General features: G+C 50.1%; 2 protein-coding genes across 6 annotated transcripts; one reads left to right on the top strand and one right to left on the bottom strand.

The window, feature by feature from the left end:
- Window positions 1-764: 764 nt before the first annotated feature.
- LOC127334822 (uncharacterized) lies at window positions 765-12,314 on the bottom strand. Of its 5 annotated transcripts, XR_007872483.2 has the most exons (4): window positions 11,771-12,314; window positions 11,021-11,125; window positions 2,116-2,267; window positions 765-1,291 (listed from the first exon to the last, which is right to left on the bottom strand). XR_007872483.2 is itself a non-coding variant. In XM_051361362.2 (3 exons), exons 1-3 carry the CDS (start codon window positions 12,200-12,202, stop codon window positions 2,223-2,225), a joined length of 582 nt encoding a protein of 193 aa, XP_051217322.1. In that variant the 5' UTR covers window positions 12,203-12,314; the 3' UTR covers window positions 765-2,222. The 5 variants fall into 5 exon arrangements, 3 of the variants coding, with proteins under 3 accessions (XP_051217322.1, XP_051217323.1, XP_051217321.1); XR_011752378.1 differs by having other exon boundaries at window positions 765-2,267; window positions 2,465-11,125; XM_051361362.2 differs by having other exon boundaries at window positions 765-2,267.
- Window positions 12,315-15,350: 3,036 nt separating this feature from the next.
- Window positions 15,351-16,434, top strand: LOC127334821 (uncharacterized). Its single transcript, XM_051361360.2, has 3 exons — window positions 15,351-15,589; window positions 15,691-16,056; window positions 16,184-16,434. Exons 1-3 carry the CDS (start codon window positions 15,458-15,460, stop codon window positions 16,277-16,279), a joined length of 594 nt encoding a protein of 197 aa, XP_051217320.1. The 5' UTR covers window positions 15,351-15,457; the 3' UTR covers window positions 16,280-16,434.
- Window positions 16,435-18,732: the final 2,298 nt, after the last annotated feature.

Genomic DNA, 18,732 nt, shown 5'->3' with positions numbered 1-18,732 from the left:
CTCCTGGCCTCATCCGGTAGGAGGAGCTTGGCCTCACCGGCAAACTGAACGGCAGAGGAGGAGTCCTCGACCGACCTCGTCCGACAGGAGGAGCTTGGCCTCACTGTGCGCGCTGCAGGACGAGCTTGGCCAGTCGGCCTTCTTCTGGCGACTCCTCTCGTTGGCGGTGGTTTCTCTCACCGGCGGCGGCTCCTCTCGCCGGCAACGGCGCCGGAGCTCGAGCCCAACGCTTCTAGGGACTCGATTGCTTTTTAGTTTTCTCTGTAGGGATCCGATTGCTTTTCTGTTTTGTATTTAGGGACCTGATTGCTTTTTATTTTTATATGGCATGGCTCAAGTCATACAGGATAACAAACAGTATCTCAACTGAGCTCAGCTTAAGTCATACAACCTACCAAACACAACACAATAAAACACACTTGTATGTGGTGAACATAGCTGGACTCAGCTTGTATGAGCTCAGATAGCCCACACAGGCTACCAAACACACCCTTAGATGCCATAAGAGGGCCTATAGACCTTAGGATCGGTCGAATCAGGCAATTTTAGTGCCAAACTAGGAGGCATTGGCGCGGCGGCACGCCACGCCTGTAGAGCAATGTCTGAAGAGCGATGGCATAGTTGTTTGTAGTAGAAGCATTTGTATACAATGGATTACATGGTGGAGGGCATGCATTTTCATGTTAGGTAGTGGTAGACCGAGGCGGTAAATTTTCTACTGAACTCGCAATTGACAGCACATAGTGTTACAATGTAGTTCGGACTTTCTTTACAGCAAACCGTGGACTTCATTGATCTGTTGCAGCTAGCTTGCTAGCAACAATATGAGATATACTGTCTGGTGCATCATCATGCCACATCATAACACCACCCAAGACTAAGCTAGCACCATTAGCAGCTAAGGCGCGAGCCATTGTATTACAAAGGGCTTACATTACAATACTTTGTAATATAAGAAGTTGGTGAGCAGCTGGAATTTTGCCTACCTGAAGAGAACTACATGGCGAGCTGAATCAAATGTATAGGACTGGAGAACCGATTTTAGCAAGGCTGCATCAGTTTCAGTTTTTATCCATCCCATACCTACCTCGACTGCAAACTCGATGGCCTTCAGGCAGGCAATCGCTCCAGGTAGAGAGCTTCAGTAGTTAGTGTAGTTGGATACTGCAGTTATATGTGTTTAAATTATGATAACCGACTTTTTGAACAAACTCTAGAAACTCTTAAAAGATAGATGGGAGGGCTTGATATGTTTATCAGAAGGTAGCTCAAGTCATAAGTTAACGTTTGTCTACAACAAAAAAAAACAGATGTCAGCTTGGTAAGGTAAGAAAAGAAAACCAAACTATGGTTACAAATTACCCATCACTGGCTATCCAAGTTTCACACAGAACATATCCATCCAATGAGGTTGGTCTAAAGAAACTTTTCTGAAATCAACCTCTACTCTACTCCAATATGTGTTTAACATAGGTTAATGGCAATGAATATTGCCAGTAAAAATTATGTAAGGAAGTAGAGACATCCCAGGAATAGTAAAACGGACATGATCAGAATATTCGAAAGAGTTCAACATAGAAAAAAGGAGTTATCATATTGAAAGCATCTTTTCTTTGGAGCTTCAGCTTTTCGACTTATGTCATGCATTCTGAATCTGTATAACGTAATGACCATCTAAATCAGCAACAAAAAAATCCAAACTTAGATGCAAAAACAACATTGTCTTGTCGAAAACAAAAATAGGTGAACTTGCTACTACTTTCCCAATAATCCAAATATTTTTTTCAACATGCTTGGACGGTAGGACTGTAATATCAACAACAATCTTGTCGAACACAAAACATACTCCTGCAAGTAAATAGTTCATGTTCCCAAGTGAATATAAATGAGTTCAGGTTTTGGATTCCCTTATCTGGCTAACTAAACCAGGCAACTATACAACTTATTCTGACCAAAAGAAAGAAGATCTATAAAGGCCAAGTAGTTGGAAATGGATGAAAGCTGGAACGGAAATATGTTTGTTTGTTTAAAAGACAATAAAACACCCAGTCAATATTATAGTTGAATGATCAGATATCCATTCTGATGCATTGTGCACAAATATGGAAAACAAACCTGGCCTGCAGACATCATAATCTACATACTGACAGTCATGTAGAGATTCTCAGTTGTGGAGGAGTCGGTGGAGCTAATGTCCCAGCTGTCCAGCACCCTATAGTGAGTCAGCATCTCCCTCCTGATGGCCATGAGCGCCACCATTGTGAAATCTACAAAAGCAGCCGCGTTGAACTTTAAAAAATCCCAGGAACAAATAAATAAGTTAAAAACAAAGCTAATACCTACAGTAGCTAAGTATACACATCTTCAGACTGTAATTCCAAACATACTTAGAATCAGCAAGAGAACAAAAATGCATATAAGGGTAACCAACAGAACGTAGTATTCAACATTTAGTCCCTGCTACCTAGGTTCTTCAGCTCCATGCCTCAAAGATTACTGAATTCAGTTAGGAGAGATGACGCTGGACATAGAGGAGATGGCCTCTCCTGGGCGACCATGGGATTGATGTCACTGCTCCTGAATCAGCAACATCTTCCTCCCAGGCTCCCGCTGTGCAGTCACACTACTTGCTGTCATCTTGCTTCCCCCAACAGCGCCCCGCGCCTATCCTCTGCCTCTTCTTGGACGAAAGTAGAAACTGTGGCAATGACAAACGAATTCGCGAGCGGAGGCGAAGAGGAGAAGCGGTAGTCGAGTAGCTGTATGCGGTGCTCGGTTGGAGCGATCGCGGCGGCCGCACCGCTGGCCTTCGAATGCGCACACTGCAAACCAGCCGGGGGAAGCCGGACTGCCTCCGCGGCGACCGCGATGGCAGATGAGGACCTGACCCACGCTGCCGCCGGCCAGGAAGAAGGTCGGCTAGGGGAGCTCGGGCGCAGCAGAGCTCACGGTAGGCGGCGGCTCAGGGGGAAGGGGGAGGACGGTGGAGGCATCCATCACGGCATGAATTAGGGCGTGAGGAGAGGCGTCTGGGCTTTTTTTTGGGCGAACCGTATGGAAATTTACTGGGTGCTTCTGGATTATCCGGAAAAGCGGTGCGGGAACAATAATAAGCAGTAGATATTTTCCCACGATGGTAAACACGCAATAACCGGAAGTCCTGCCGGTAACCGGTACCCAATTTAGGCTAGAAAAAAAAAGAAACGCGAAGAAATTGACCAGATGAAACAATTCAAGAGATACGTGTCACATAGTAATTGAATAGTTGGAGGAGAAATTGGTGTATCTACAGTTACCAAATTGCTAAGAGGTGTGGTAAATTGTTTGTCTTTTATATAGGGTATAATGGGTGACCAGCAAGCTCAATTCACCCCTGGGAAACATAAATCATCCTAATCTGCTTAACCAACGTGTTAGAACTGTCATGTCCTTTAAACAATCCACGGATCACAATTGGCAACTCTGGCACCCTCCTCACCATCATATAAACCCATATTCCAATGATCAAGCTTATTAACAGTGTCATAAGTATACAACTGAGCAAACTTCAAGATCATATCAGGTGCAGGCACCAACATACTCCTGAGGCAGCTAACAATTTAACTTATCCTTCTCTCCTTGATAGATCAATTAGCACACCTCTGTTGGGAGCGACAGCTCCATTCTGGTTGCACAAGCCATCTCGTGTTGCTCCTCTACTCCTTCACCACTGAAGATTCCTAGCCTCAAAATATTTTTACGGCATTGAAAAGGCAAAAGTAAACTTAAAAAAAACTACCAATGAATTTATCAAAGATACGGATATACACCATTTTTTCAAAAAGGAATCTCTGTCGTCGTGGTGAACAGACAGATGCCATAGGATGGCTTAAGTTGGGGCCGAATGGACGCTAGAGGATTCGGGGGAGAGTTTTTGATTAGATTGGATGAACTTCCGGTTACTTTCCTCAAGAACTTAGCCAAGGGCAAAGGTAGAAGAAGAAACACACAAGGAATAACTCTGCTCTAGATCTTTCTCTTCATTGATCTCAACATGGTACAGGTTTGTGCTTACATGATTTCTCTCTAAGTTGATCGTCCCGAGTACGGGTGTGCCCCCTCTCCTTATATAGGGGAGAGGGTGGCTTACAGGGGAAGAAACCCTAATGGCATCTTTGACTAGACAAACTACTTTACAAAGTTACTTTAGTCATAGATGACACCGGGGTCTTCTTTAATCAAGGAGGCTGACGTCCTCCGGCTTCTTTCAGCGTCATCCTCTTCTTTATCGTCACGGCTTCGTTTAAAGCTACTTTGCTTAGCTCATCTTTGTCCTCTAGCTCTGGAGAGAATCTTTGACCAGTCTTGCCGACGTGCTACAGTGCACTTCTTGCCGGTAGCCCGGTGTCTTCTCTATCCGGTTCCGGTATACCCCTCCTGGGGATACCGGCTTAGCTTTACTTAGCCAAGCTCTTAACTTCGTGCTCCGGTATAAACATTAAACCGGTATCTTGATGGCCTAAACCATCCGGTTTTGGCATGCCTTTGGCATACCGGGGGTCATCGCCCCAACATTAGTCCCCGAAGCTGGTATAGTCCGGTGGATCCTATCCGATGGACCATGCCAGGTTCTCATATCTTAAGGTACCGGTTTGATCTTTCCGGTGGTAAGTTTAGATCTCCCGGCATCTTTGATGGACTCACGTCTTTCTCTCTTTGCAAGGTATCTTCCGGTATCTTATTCCCCGGCATCTTTGACATTAACTCTCTCCTCGGCGAAGTCGAGAATTTCTCGGGTACAGCGTCTGTCAGTGACATGCGCACTGTACCTGACGCGCCAGTGTCAGGGGTCACTTCCCTTCGGCTTCTGCGCCAGCATTTATGGCGCCACACCGGATCCCTGCCGCCGTTCCGGATCCGTGTGGCCTCCCTGTGGCATTTTCTTTTCTGCGCGTGTATCTTCGCGCCACGTGGCGGCCCACGAAGTGAACCGCCGCGGCCCAGCGGTTACTGGCCCACTATCTCCTTCTCTTATAAAAGGGGAGTGCGGTTCCACTTCATCTCTTTCCCCGCATTCGCCTACTTCCCAGCGCTTCGAGCTCTTCGCCTCTTGCAACCTCGTCGCCGCCGGTCGCCGCCAGAGCCTTGCTCCGACGAACTTGCGTCGTTGCTCTCGCTGCGCCGAAGATCTTCACCGCGGAGAAAACCACTGGTACTTCTTCGCCGCCGCTGCTTCGGGCTTTGCTCGGCGGTCTTCACCCTTCGCCGTCGCCAGCCTCCGTCGGCCTTCGCGAGCTCACCGTTGCTCCGGCAACCCTCTCCTTAAGCGTCTCCGCCGCCCCAGGTCAGGCTCGATTCACATTTACCTTTCTTTTCTTTGCTTTTCAGATCTTGGGCCGGTAGAATATTTACGTCCTCTTTTCTTTTGCTTTTCTTCTTACTCGTAGATCTTCGCGCGAGGGTAGTTCTTGGGAAAACTGTTTTTCGGGGTAGATACCGGCGTCTCTCAGATCCGCATGTCTAGCGAAGAGTCTCTCTCCGCCTCATCCTCTAGTAGCCAAGAGAGTAGGACTTCCGACGGGCTAACCGCAGATCTTGCCCGGATGGAAGCTGAATCCAGCAAAGGCCAAGAGGCCGGCAGCTCCAGCCAGGCCCCCGGAAAAGATCTTTCCGGTATCACACGCGGAGCCTGGAGGGGTTCCGACGTGACACAACATGAGATTGACTGGCTTTACTGGTCTAGGAGGATACCGGAGGGAGTCTCCTGCCGGCTTCCTGGCAACGAGATCGAACCGGTGCTTGAACCCGGTGAGTTCGTTGTCTTTCTTGCTCACTTTGAGCATGGCTTCGGCCTTCCCGCCTCCGACTTCTTCCGCGAAGTCCTGGATTTTTACCAACTCCAGTCTCACCATCTTCCCGGCAACGCCTTTTTCTATTTTTCTTGCTATGTTGCTTTCATAGAAGGCTACATCGGCATCCGTCCCGCTCGCGAGACCTTTGCTCGCTTCTTCTCTCTTCGGATCAATTCGGTCCAGGGCAAGGATATTCCTAAGCCCAAACCCCCCGTACAATGCGGGTCTTGTATTATCGGCTCCCGCCAAGGGAGCCCCTTTTTTAAATTCACTGGCCTCGAGTCCTGCCGGTTGTGGCAGACAACGTTTTTCTACGTGAAGAACAACGGCGCCGCGGATCTCATCAATCTGCCGGCTTTCAACCCGGCGCCGCCCACGAAGGTCAACTGGGGCTACTTCCCCGGTACGAATCATATTGAGACGAATCGGGTGGTACGCTTCATGGAGAAGCTGATGAAGGAGACCAACATCTGCTCTGACGATATCATCCGCACTTTCATCCCACGCCGGGTGCTTCCCCTTAAGCGCCGGGCTCATAAGATAAGCGAGATGTACGGCCCTGGCGATCCCACCAAGATCACCGGCCTTCCTTTAAGCAAAGCGGATGTAGTCCTCAAGGCTAAGCAAATCTGCCAAACAGACATGCCGGATGACTGGGAGTGGGGCTTCCTGCCTCTCAGCTCCACCAACCCTCCAACCGACGAAGTAAGAGATTGTGCCACCCGGGCTGTTCTACCGGTAACTTTTATGCTGCGGCTAACTGATTTTCTCTTTGTTTTCAGGCCAAGGACCGCTTCCCTCACATCGAGTCGGATCGGCGAGGCCCTTGCCGGAAGCGCCCCTTGGACAAGGTTGACCCAGATCCCTACGTCCCTTGGCACGATCTCAAGATGGGCCGCATCCCCACTCCGCGCCCTGGTAACTTTTATTCTGAGGCTTCCGGTTCCAGCGACGAGCTCACCATACTTGAGGTAGTTTCCTCTTCCGGTCTCTTACGTATCGTTGCTATTTTCCTTCTGTAGATGCTCCCTCAGCTGGCCCCAAACCACAGGTCCACGAGCACGTGGTTCCCCTGCAGGCCGAGGTCGGCCACGAGTTCCTGGAGAAGCTCAGCTCCCAGGGCAAGAAGAACAAGGCCCCGGCACCAGATGCCGGCCCAAGCCAGGCCCCTCCCGCCAAACGCTCCCGGACGGAAGTCCTTGGGGGAAAAGAAGTAGGCAAGAGGCGCTACAAGGGGAAAACAATGCCTGTTGCTTCCGGGTAAGCTTCTGTTCCTTTGTTCGCTCTATTTTTCAAACTCTTCTTTTTGGCTCTCTTTTTGACTCTTTCTCTTTTTCTTGCTCAGCCCTGCGCTCAAACTCTCCAAGAGCACCAGTGGCTCGAAGCCTGAGGCCTCAACACCTCCTCCTCAGTCAAGCCCGGTACCCTCTGGTACCGGCAACCTTTCTGCCTCCCCTCTGGGAGGCACTTCAAGTGCGGGGCGCGCGGCCCCTACACCTCCTGATCACCGCGCGGAGGAGGACCTCATCTCCCCTCCAGAGAAGCAAGATGCCGGCGCCAGCAACATCGGCGCCGATGAAGAAGCTACCGGGCGGGCGGAACCTCTGGTTCCTCTCGCCCCGAAGAAAAAAAAGAAGGAGCATTCCAACTCTTCCCCCTCCAAGGCCGCGCCGGCTTCCTCTACACCGCCGCCAGAAGCTCCTATCCTCGAGCCAACTGGGGCCACCCCAACTCCGCCGTCAAGCCAAGGGCCCTCCGCGGCCAAGCCGCCGCCGCCGCCAGAAGGCAGCAAGGTCCGTGTGTCTGAACCTTTCAAGGGGAAGGCCACGGCCCCCGACACCTCCTCCGCCGGCCAGCAGTCCTTGGTGCTGCACGTCGGCCATGATAGGTACAAATATAATTTTATTTTGTGGAAATGAATCCTCTAAATAACAGCAAACTGCAGAGTGTAATACAATATCTCTGGTACACACGTGGCCTTTGATATCACGTATCCTCTAGAAAGAAAGTAATGTACACATCTAAATGTAAACATTAATAATTATGACATAGGTAAGTTCATTCCGACAAAAAGCAAAGGTTGACGCTATGTCATGCATAATTTATAATAAAAACGATAAGAGCTCAATATTGACATTATTATAAAGGCAGAGATACAAAACAAAATGCATACTGCATTTACTTTGAAGCATAAGATACGACAATATCAAATAGAACATGATCATCTTGTAATTTTTCCTTTTTTTCCATCAATTGAAAGATGAAACACGTAAACATACGATAATACTCTGTGGAGGAACTTATAATTTTTTAGGATAAAAATATTACTCGATTACATTACTCTATTTATCAGTAAAAATACAATATGATATAAAAAAAACCCGACAACGTGCAAAACTCTCTTCATCATGCAAAAAAAAATGACATTTCATGATTATTTTGTACCATCTGCTGATTCTTACTAATAATGGGGTTCTGGTGAAGCCTACCATGTTATAGAAACTATGAAATAATGGGTTCCAACTATCAATGACACAAAAAAATAGGTAAAGTGGAAAGTGTATGGTGAAACTGGATATCTAATCTGAACCTAGAGAACCATGAATATTCTCTTCTTTAACTTAAATTGTCAATAATGCGAAATTATCTCACAAACTATTGAAGTATCAAGTGCTCTTGCATAATTTTGGAAAACCTTGGAGAAATAAGGAATGCGATGAATGTTACACCAGAAAATGGGATGTACATTCAGGCATGTTATAAGAAATACACCATGAACATCACAAAGAGAATTCAAAAATATACCTAAAACAGATTGGCGCCATAAAAAATCTTGTCATGTGAAAGACCGATAATCGCAGCTTTTAAACTAAACAAAATTTTGTTCGCCTTGCAAAATATCAAGATACAATTGAGCCTCATTTAAAGCAATTCAATCTTGTGGAACCTAAAAGGAATTAGAATCTAAATGTATGACTTCCGCAAAGAGAGGAAGCACGCCCGCTCATTTTCAGCTTGGGAACACCAAACGAAAACATGAGATCATGAATCTATTGCTAATAGTGGTTAATAAGATCATTTGTATATTCGACATAATGGATAAATAGAAAATTTCACCTACAAATAATAGTGCCATTTTAATAGATAATAATAATGACTTCAGATGGAATACCATTATGTCAAATTAGCACTTTATTTAACTGCAGATCAGTAACCAAAGCAAATGATAAGAGACAAAATGATTTCCTATTTATCCATCACAAGCTCCCCATAACGATAACACATAAAAAGATCAAGCTGTCCTACTCTACCTAATGGCATAAATGAGACTACCAACAACACTGGGTAAGAAGAACAAACCTATATTAGTATTAACTATCCCAAACCACACGATCACCACTACCAATGTGAACTCTAAAAGAAAATTATTACTCTTATTTTTATAGCTGAACAACAACTATCAGGTAGAACTATATACCACGTAACTTATTCTCGGTGGTTTAGACCTCAAGAATATTTTAACTGCGGGAAGTGAAGTAATATATAACTACACAAACAACACATAAATAAAAATAAAATCATTATTACCAAAACAATGTTAGATATCGATGGTTATAAATGAAATCACTTATTCTTGGTGGTTTAGACCTCATGAATATTTTAATTGCAGGAAGTGAATATATAACTGCCAAGGTTCAAGAAAGCGTTATGCGTAATCGGTGTGGTGGCCTTCCGGTTAGCGCTTCAGCGTGCATAAGCGGCGCTTTTCCCCTCTTTTTTCTGCTTTTTTCTGCTTAAGCGCTTATGCAATCGATGCGGAAGGCCTCCGCATTGCGCTTTAGCGCGCATAAGCGACGCTTTTTTCCGCTTTCCCGAACCTTGATAACTGCACAAACAACACATAAAGAAATTGGCCAGATTTGTTCTTGAAAACAAAACGATTATTACCAAAACAATGTTACATATCGATGGTGGTAAATGAAATCACTTATTCTTGGTGGTTTAGACCTCAAGAATATTTTAATTGCAGGAAGTGAAGTAATATATAACTTCAGAAACAACACATAAAGCAATTGGCAGATTGTTCTTGGAAACAAAATCATTATTACCAAAACAATGTTAGATATTTATGGTGGGAAATGAAATCCTGCGCAAGTCACTCCCAAATCAACATTAAAAGAGGGATGAACGGTGTAATATACATGAATTTCATATCTCGAGCAAGTCACTCCCAAATCAACCATTTTCGACAGTTATGTACATTTTGGTCATCTTAGCTTACTGTCCCCATCGGAACACTCTACTCTCAGTACGCCCATAAGATTATAATATTCTCACAAGCTACATGAGTAAAAAAGATACGGAACACAGACAGAAGGACTCGATAGATCCACTATTTATATGAGTCAAATGCTATTTACTATAAATCATAGCCGCATACACGATTTTAATTTTCTAATTATACCTCCAAACTTTTTTACTTATAGTTATAGGACTGCAAGATGAAAGGAATGCCTTCACCCATAGGATTTTATGGAAATATTGTAACTGTTTTTCACCATGTAGCATTATTCCTCACATCAGATTAATCATATATTTTCCTTATTAAAGGGAATTTGTGCGCTAGCAGTTTCCATTAATATTTAACAGTCTAAGAATACCTCAATAATTCTACAATAAACCATTATATTTATCGATTAAGCCATCCAATTGGGAAAAAAATCCAATTGCAATTATTACACCCATCCATTGCAAAGGGACAGTAAATTCAAACCAAGAATTTTTTTGCAGACATTTAGAACACCGAATTGTTCTTGCACTAAGGAAATATAGCAACGATAGCAGAATGGAGCTGACTCACATTCTTGGCATGTTGCTGTCGATGATGAGGATTCATGGCATGACTGAAAGTAATTATTTTTACCAGATCCAACTTACCCTCCATCTAAGTGTTGTGTCTAACATAGTTTGGAGCCCAGTGTTAGCTGAGAGGGGATGAACGTAAAAGTAATCAGAATATTACTGCACAAGATAAAAAAACGATGGTTCACACCCAGCAATAATCAAACAGTCAATAACGCGTTGTAAGGGGACACTCTCAGCAGTCGGGTAGACAACCCGTCTTAAACCTTTGGCAAGTATGAATGAAGCCTTGCCAGGATATATGTACACTATCAGAGGACACAAACCTGACACAAGATAGGCTCTCCAACCTTGGCAGGGGACTGCATGATATGGTAAGCAAGCGCATCTCCAACATAGAGCCCTTTCATGCTGGAGCTGGACGCCATTATCTGCAGTAGCACATCCAATGATTAGCTGATAGAACAATTATATTCAGGGGAAATACACAGATTGTTCAATACAGAGGAGAATATATCAACGGGAAACAAGTAGATAGCACAGAAAATTTGGAAAACAAGCAGAGTTAGAGATCACTAATCAACAAATCAAGGAAGCCCATCCGGCCATCACTCCAGTACTGCAAGAACCACGGATCAAGGAAGAAGTCGCTCTGTCCGTATTGAAGGAAGAGCGAAACCGCCCCGAATCTGAAATAGGGATGCAGTTTCCCCCGACCAGTTCAGGCCCAAACCAAGAACCGGACGGACACAGCCGTGTAGACTAAAGGCAGACCCACCTCGCTGAGGTAACACTTGTGGGAGTTGAGCTTGTCCACATACACGTCCTATACCGGATCCCTACCGAGCTTTTCTACGCCGCCGCTGCCGCCAACTATCCGCACGGCGCAACGGCACGAGGTGGTGCTGGCCTTGGCTAGGAGGTGCGGGAGTTGGGGAAGAGTCCGAAGGGACGTGAGGAGGGTAGAAGCCTTTTCTGTCATGTGTGTTCCAAGCCTCGGCACAAACAACGTGTTTGTTTGGGATCTAAAAGTACAAGGTTCCTACTTCCTACAGGAAGCAAGTGGAGCAGCTTACCAAGCTGTTGTCGTTGCAGTCACCGCAGCGGCTAGTGCGGCCTTCCTCCTCGACCAAGATCTCGCAGTATCCCGTGTAGGCACGGGAGGGCATGAAGCGGACGCTCCCCAGGCGTTGCAGACGAAGGGCCGGTCCCGCGCCGCGGCGCCCTCCAGGATACACCGCAGCTTGCCGGCCTCGTGCATCTGCCTGGCCTCGTTGAGGAGGCCCCACGAGGAAGAGCTTCGGGAGGGAAAAGGGGCAGCCCCTGGCCAGCAGCAGCAACCTGGTTCTCCCGGTCCCGGCCGAGTCCGGCGTCCATGGAGACGTTGCGGTCATCAACAGCGACACGGAAACCGCGCAACGCGTAGCAGCGAGCAACCTTACGGATGACGGGGGCGACAGCAGAAAGAACGACGGCGGGAGATTGCCGGACGGCGGCGGGGAACCCATCGAGAGAAACCACCATCGGTCAAACTCAAACCTCACGGAGCAGCCCACAATCTACGCCATAAAAGAAGAAGTCATACAGACCCGCAATCTACGCCAAACCGATGACCAAAGGGACCCACACAGGCACACACACACGAAGCCATAAGATTTAGGGAGGCAAAACGGAAAACGTGTGACGGGCCGGGGCCACAGGGCACCGGCCAAGGCTAGCGCGCGCGCCAGCTGTTTCGCTCGCGTGGAGACGGCCTGAGAACGCAGATAGCGCAACGCGTTTAATATAGGCTGGCCCACGCACCGCCAAAACGCTGAGAACTCAGGGATTGCAACAGCCATAGGCCCCGTTTGTTTGGGCTGCTGTTTTTCTGCTTCTGCTAACAAACAGCAAAATTTTGCAAAGCACTTGTGAGAAGCGCTGCGAGGAAATGTACGTGAGGTCCGAAAGCTGGGCGAGAGATGCTTCCCGAGCTGCGGCCTGCTTCCCGAGCGACGGAGTCCGAAAATGCCCCTACCTCTTCGACGAATCAACGAAAAAACTGCCCTCCCTTATAATGAAGCTCGGCCCTTGCTATTTTCCCCAGCCCGACAGCCCCTTGGGCGTTTTTTTCCACCTCCTCCTCCCGTTCACGAGACGAAACAAGCACTAGGGTTCCCGGTCGCCGCCGCCGTCCCCGTCGAGCCGCCACTGTTCCCGTCGTCCAACCGAGAGGAGGAGTTCATGTCCCCGTCATCTCCATTCAGCGGCATTATTTGTGGTCGGGATCCCCTATGCCTAATCTCCTATTCCTGTATTGGATCTCCGTAAGGCATTGGCCGCTGGATCTTGCTGTCTCAGATCTCCCGTCGCTGTCTTGGATCTCCACGAGTCACATACATCCAGATCTTCTCCATGAATTCATACTGTGAGATAACAAGTGCACTGCTATAGGATGTGCGGATGTATGCCTGTATGTACATGAGCTATTTCAGTTTTAAAAAGTTCAGTTCTGTATTCTTTGCTGTTTGATCGGTCTGTTGGTGGCTTGGTGCATGAATGGCTAGATGTTTGCACCAATTCTAAACATTTTGTACAGAATATTTTTACATTAATTCTAAGAATGAAAATAGTTAAAAGTTGGCTAAATCAGGTTGGCTAATATGGACTTTATTGATGGAGAAGCCTTGTAATATAATCGTCTCCTCCGGCACGTCCATGGGGGGGGGGGGTGGGGAGTTCGCCATCCATGGTGGCACAGTCGATAGGCTAGATGGCGGTGGCACGACGGTGGGAAAGGGAGTGTCGGCAAGGTGGGCACGGACTCAAGCTTGAAGAAAAAGGAGGGTTGGGGCGAGCGACGTGGAACGAAAATATACTTTTCCACTTAAAATTATTGTAGCAAAAAAGGTAAATTGAGAAAATATGATAAATATATAATAAACAGTTAGAAATAGCTAATTCGTTTTAAATAAGCATTTATTCAACATCTTCAGCGCTGAGGGGCATTCTGGACATTTCACTCTTAAAATCAACAGCAACCACCACAAAAAGCTATCTTGCCAAACATCAAATCTAGCTTCCAACAGCTGCTTCCTGCAGCTGTTTTTTCACAGCCCACCAGCTGCTTCTCAAAAGCTGCAGCCCAAACAAACAGACCCATAATCTACGGAGTATTTTAGAATATGTATCACCTTCATATCATCAGGCAATGAGCATCCTCGGAGGCGCACGCATCTTTTCAGCACGGCTGCCATAAGAGCATCTCTAACAGAGCCCGTAAATCCCGCCGGAACTAAACTTTTCCGGCGGATTTACGGGTTCGGGTCGAAATTGGCGCCGATCAGCGCCCGAAAAAGTGGGCCGGCCCGAATTGGAAGTTCAGGGGCCCGAACAACTCCCTGCACGGCCCCTATTAAAAGGGTTCGCGGAGGGGAGTTCGGTTCGCAAACCCTACTCCCCTCCGCCGTTTCTCTCCCTCCGCCGCCGCCAAGCACCATTTCCAGCGAGCAATCCAGCGAGCCCCAGGCAGCGATCTACCGTCCGCCGGTGTGCGATGGCGTCCCGTGGCGGCTCCGAAGGCAGCGACGAGGAGGAGGCCGTCCTCGCGCGCACTTCCGCCGGGAGGAGGCGGAAGCCGTCCGCCAGGTCCGTGAATACGAGGCGGCCAGCCGGGAGGCCCGAGTCCGCCGCGTCAAGCTCGAAATAGTCGAGCTTGACGCCGACGACGCGTGAAGATCATCCACGACAGCATCGGCGCCCTCTGCCGCCGACACGCTGCGCCACCACCGGCATCGCCGCGCGCGTAGGTCACTATATTGGCCGCATTTTGCTTTGGCTAAGTAGCGCTCGCCGGTGTACCAGTAATGTAGCTTTAATTTGTCGAACAATGTATGTTTTGATGCTCAATCGGAGCATCAATTTCATGTCGAACTATGATCATCGCCTAATTTACCCGCGCCAATTCGAATTCCGTTTTTCATTCCATTTTTACGGTTTCTAATCTGCGTCACTGCCAAAATCGAACGAACTTACGTTTTCGGAAGACTGAAACCACTTTTTCGGTTTGCACTTTTTTGAGCTCTACTATGCTTTCTACGGACTACAAGCACAAGAATGAATTATTTACACTAGACAAGACGATGCGAAAGTCTCATAGGATCCTTGTAACCGTACACTGAAGCCGGCCGAGTATGGACCGCGTGGTGCAATCGGTCGTCGTGCTCGAGCCTCTCCATGCTTTGACCGGGAGCGGCATATGTTGGAGCTCGCGTGCCCTGTTGCCCGTGCTGGCAGCTGATGCTGCAATTATCGGCCACAAAAGCTCCTCGGGTTCGTACGTAGGAAGTCGCAGATTGCTCCCCCGACCCAGTCGCACTCGATTGCTATCTAGCCCGAGCAATCTGCTGCTAATCACCGGCTGATTACACGTCCGAGTGCCCTGCGATTCCTTGCCGCCACCACGCACGCCCAACCAACAAAGTCTCGAAAGGTGGCCGCTTTGTTGCAGCCTTTTGTTCAGCAGACACTAGGCACTACTAGAGCGGTACTAGCCCCTACCATTTTTCCGTTTCCTTCCACAGTGTTGCTTCGCTTTTTACCCTGCACTGCTACACTGCACCGCACCGAACTGACCTGCAGGCTAGCCAGTGACCGTTGCGCCCCACCCAAGCTCAGGCACGTCCTACAAGGTCACGGGCACTGTGGGCACGCACGGTCCAAGCGAACCTAGGACGGAACGCCGGGAGAAGCAGAAGCGAGAACGGGGAGCAAACGCCTAGGAGATGGGAGGCTCGCCATCGCCATGGCCGGCACGCAAGATGCACGGCGCGCCACTCGCGTCTGCGCTGCTGCTCTGCTCCCTCTTCCTGCATCCGTCGCAGGCGTTCGGCGGCCCCGGCGCCTACATTTCTCGGGTGAGCTTGCTCTTTCACTCGACTCCCTGCCATGACTGCTTCCTGTTTCTTTGGTGCTGGCAGTCTCCGTTAACATTTTCTTCTTGTGTTCGACGAATCAGCTGCTTGGCGAGGGCTACAGCGAGGAGAAGCTCCCCATGACCATCGTCGTGCCGTCGGTGCCAGACAACTCCCCGCGGCCAGCACCGTCCTCTGCCGCTGTCGCCGCACCGGCGCCTGCCCCCACGCCAACACCCGCGCCCGCGCCAGCGACGGTGCCCGGCTCGGAGGACTACATGCCGACGCTGCCGTCGGAGGGGCGTGGCCCTGGCGCGCCGTCCAGCGGCGGCAGCGCGGGCGCGCCGGCGCCTCTCGACGGGGCGAGCACCGCCTTCATTAGCAGCAACCCCGCGGTGCCGCTCCCCGCCGGCGTCACCGACTCCGCCACCGTCCTGCCCATGCCCACCCCCGGGCAAGAACAACGCCAGGTAATTAGCCGGCCGCTAACTGCAAACGTTAACATCACAAGCTTTTCTGCCTTTGCTCAGCAGCTTTTCACTTCGCATCTACTGTATTGAGCTTTCTTTCACCTTGCTCTGATTTCTTTGGTTGCAGGTCGTAGGGGCGGGGACGCTGCTTCAGGCCAGGACGGCCCCGTTGGTCCTTCCTCTCCTCATGGTGGTGTCCTTCCTTGCCTTCCTGTTTGGGTAGCAAATACCAGTAGATAGCGGATTCCTTCTACGACTGATGCATCGACCAATTAGTTGCTAGCATATTGCGCTCTTGTAATAATCAGCACTGCCTTCTCTACCGTTTAGCCATCTGTAAACAAACTCGCATCTGCCCTGTTGCATGCTTCGTGTCTATTGCCACGCTTGTCTGAGCAAGTTTATTTATGCATTGCAACCGCTATTTGGTGACACACTCAGACAAGGGTGTAGAAAGCTAACAATGTATTGATTGGGTGCATATGGTTACATATATAGGCCACGTCCTCGACTATACAAGGAAGGAGACGTACCCAATAATAAATACAAAGATATGTATCGCTATACATAACTACAGAAGATACACATCCGGATATGCAAGAATATGTATCTCAACAACCCCCGCAGTCGAAGCGTCGCCTGGTCGAACGCATAGACTGGACTGGAACTCCTCAAATGATGCCGTAGGCAGACTCTTGGTCATGATATCCGCAAATTGTTGGGAGGTGGGCACATGAAGTACTCGAATGTGTCCAAGGGCCACCTGTTCCCGAACAAAGTGGATGTCCAGCTCAATATGCTTGGTGCGGCGATGGTGGACCGGGTTGGCGGAGAGGTAGACGGCGGAGACGTTGTCGCAATAGACCACGGTGGCTTTGGCAACAGGACATGAGAGCTCAACAAGGAGTTGCCGCAGCCAAGAGACCTCGGCAACCGCGTTAGCAACAGCCCGGTACTCCGCTTCGGCGCTGGAGCGAGAGACCGTGGGTTGTCGCTTAGATGACTAGGAGATGAGGGAAGGTCCGAAGTAGACGCAGTAGCCAGACGTGGAGCGACGCGTGTCGGGGCAGCCTGCCCAATCGGCGTCCGAGTAGGCGACGATGTCCGTGGCGGTGGAGGCGTGGAGGGAGAGGCCGAAGTCCATGCTGCCACGAATGTAGCGGAGGATCCGCTTGACCGCAGCCCAATGAGGATCCCGCGGAGCATGCATGTGAAGGCACACCTGCTGGACAGGCATCGCGCAGCTCGGGGCGAGTTAAGGTGAGGTACTGCAGGGCACCGACGATGGAGCGATAAAATGACGCGTCTGTGGCCAACGAACCATCCGTGGCGGAGAGCTTGGACTTCGTGTCGACAGGCGTGGCCGCGGGTTTGCAATTAAGCATACCGGCGCGGTCCAGGAGCTCGTGGGCGTACTTGCGCTGATGAAGGAAGAAGCCGTCGGTGCGACGTACGACCTCGATGCCGAGGAAGTAGTGCAGGGGCCCCAAGTCCTTGAGGGCAAACTCAGCGCGAAGACGCTCAATCTGTCGCAGGAGGTCCGTCGAGCTAGCCGTCAAGATGATGTCGTCGACGTAGAGCAGCAGGTACGCGGTGGTGGTGCCATTGTTGTACACAAACAGCGAGGCATCGGAGCAGGTGGAGCGGAAGCCGAGTTGGTGAAGAAAACGCTGCGATGCGCTGGTACCAGGCGTGTGGGGCCTGCTTGAGCCCGTATAACGAGTGCGAGAGCAGGCACACATGGTCGGGGAGGGCGCTGTCGATGAATCCCGTGGGCTGCTGGCAGAAGACCTGCTCCTCGAGATGGACGTGAAGGAATGCGTTGGAGACGTCCATCTGGTGCACGGGCCACGCACGGGAGACCGCAAGCTGAAGGACGGTGCGGATCGTCCCGGGCTTGACAACCGGGGCGAAGGTGTCGGTGAAGTCGACGCCGGCATGCTGGCGAAAGCCACGAACCACCCACCGCGCCTTGTTACGGTCGAGAGTACCGTCCGGATGGAACTTGTGCTTGAAGACCCACTTCCCGGTGATGATGTTCGCGTGAGGGGGTCGGGGAACAAGCGTCCATGTCTGGTTCCGCTGCAGGGCGTCGAACTCGTCGTGCATGGCCGCAAGCCACTGCGGGTCGTGAAGAGCAGCCCGGGCAGAGGCGGGCAGGGGCGATGGAGTGGATGGTGAATGCGCGGAAGTCGACGCGGTGCAGACGTACTCGTCCGAGGGGTACCGCGTGCTCGGGACGCGAATCCCTGCACGGGCGCGTGTGAGGGGCCCCGTGGCTAGCGGCAGGGGAGGCGGAGGCGGAGCCGGAGGAGAGGCGTCGCCCGGCGAAGACGGCGCGGCACCCGAGCTGAGGCTCGAGGGCGACGCAAGCGGCGTCGAGGCGGATGAACCCGGCGAAGGGGCGTCGCCCGGCAAAGATGGCGCGGCGCCCGAGCTGAGGCTCGAGGGCGACGCAGGCGGCGTCGAGGCGGGCATCGGCGCAGGTGTCAGCGAGGGTGTCGGCGTGGGGTCACACGAGACATGGCTCGAGGGTGACCCAGAGGATGGTGAGGCAGCGCCCGAGCCAAAGCTGAAGGGCGCGGCGGAGAACGACGAGGCAGTGCCCGAGTCCGAGCTCGAGGGCACTGCAGCTGGCGGACCTGCAGGGGGTCGACGCCGTGGACCATCAGTAGT

The sequence above is a fragment of the Lolium perenne genome, chromosome 2, assembly GCF_019359855.2.
Source record: "Lolium perenne isolate Kyuss_39 chromosome 2, Kyuss_2.0, whole genome shotgun sequence".
Classification (NCBI taxonomy): Eukaryota; Viridiplantae; Streptophyta; class Magnoliopsida; order Poales; family Poaceae; genus Lolium; species Lolium perenne.
This window is presented reverse-complemented; position numbering and strand designations above follow the sequence as displayed.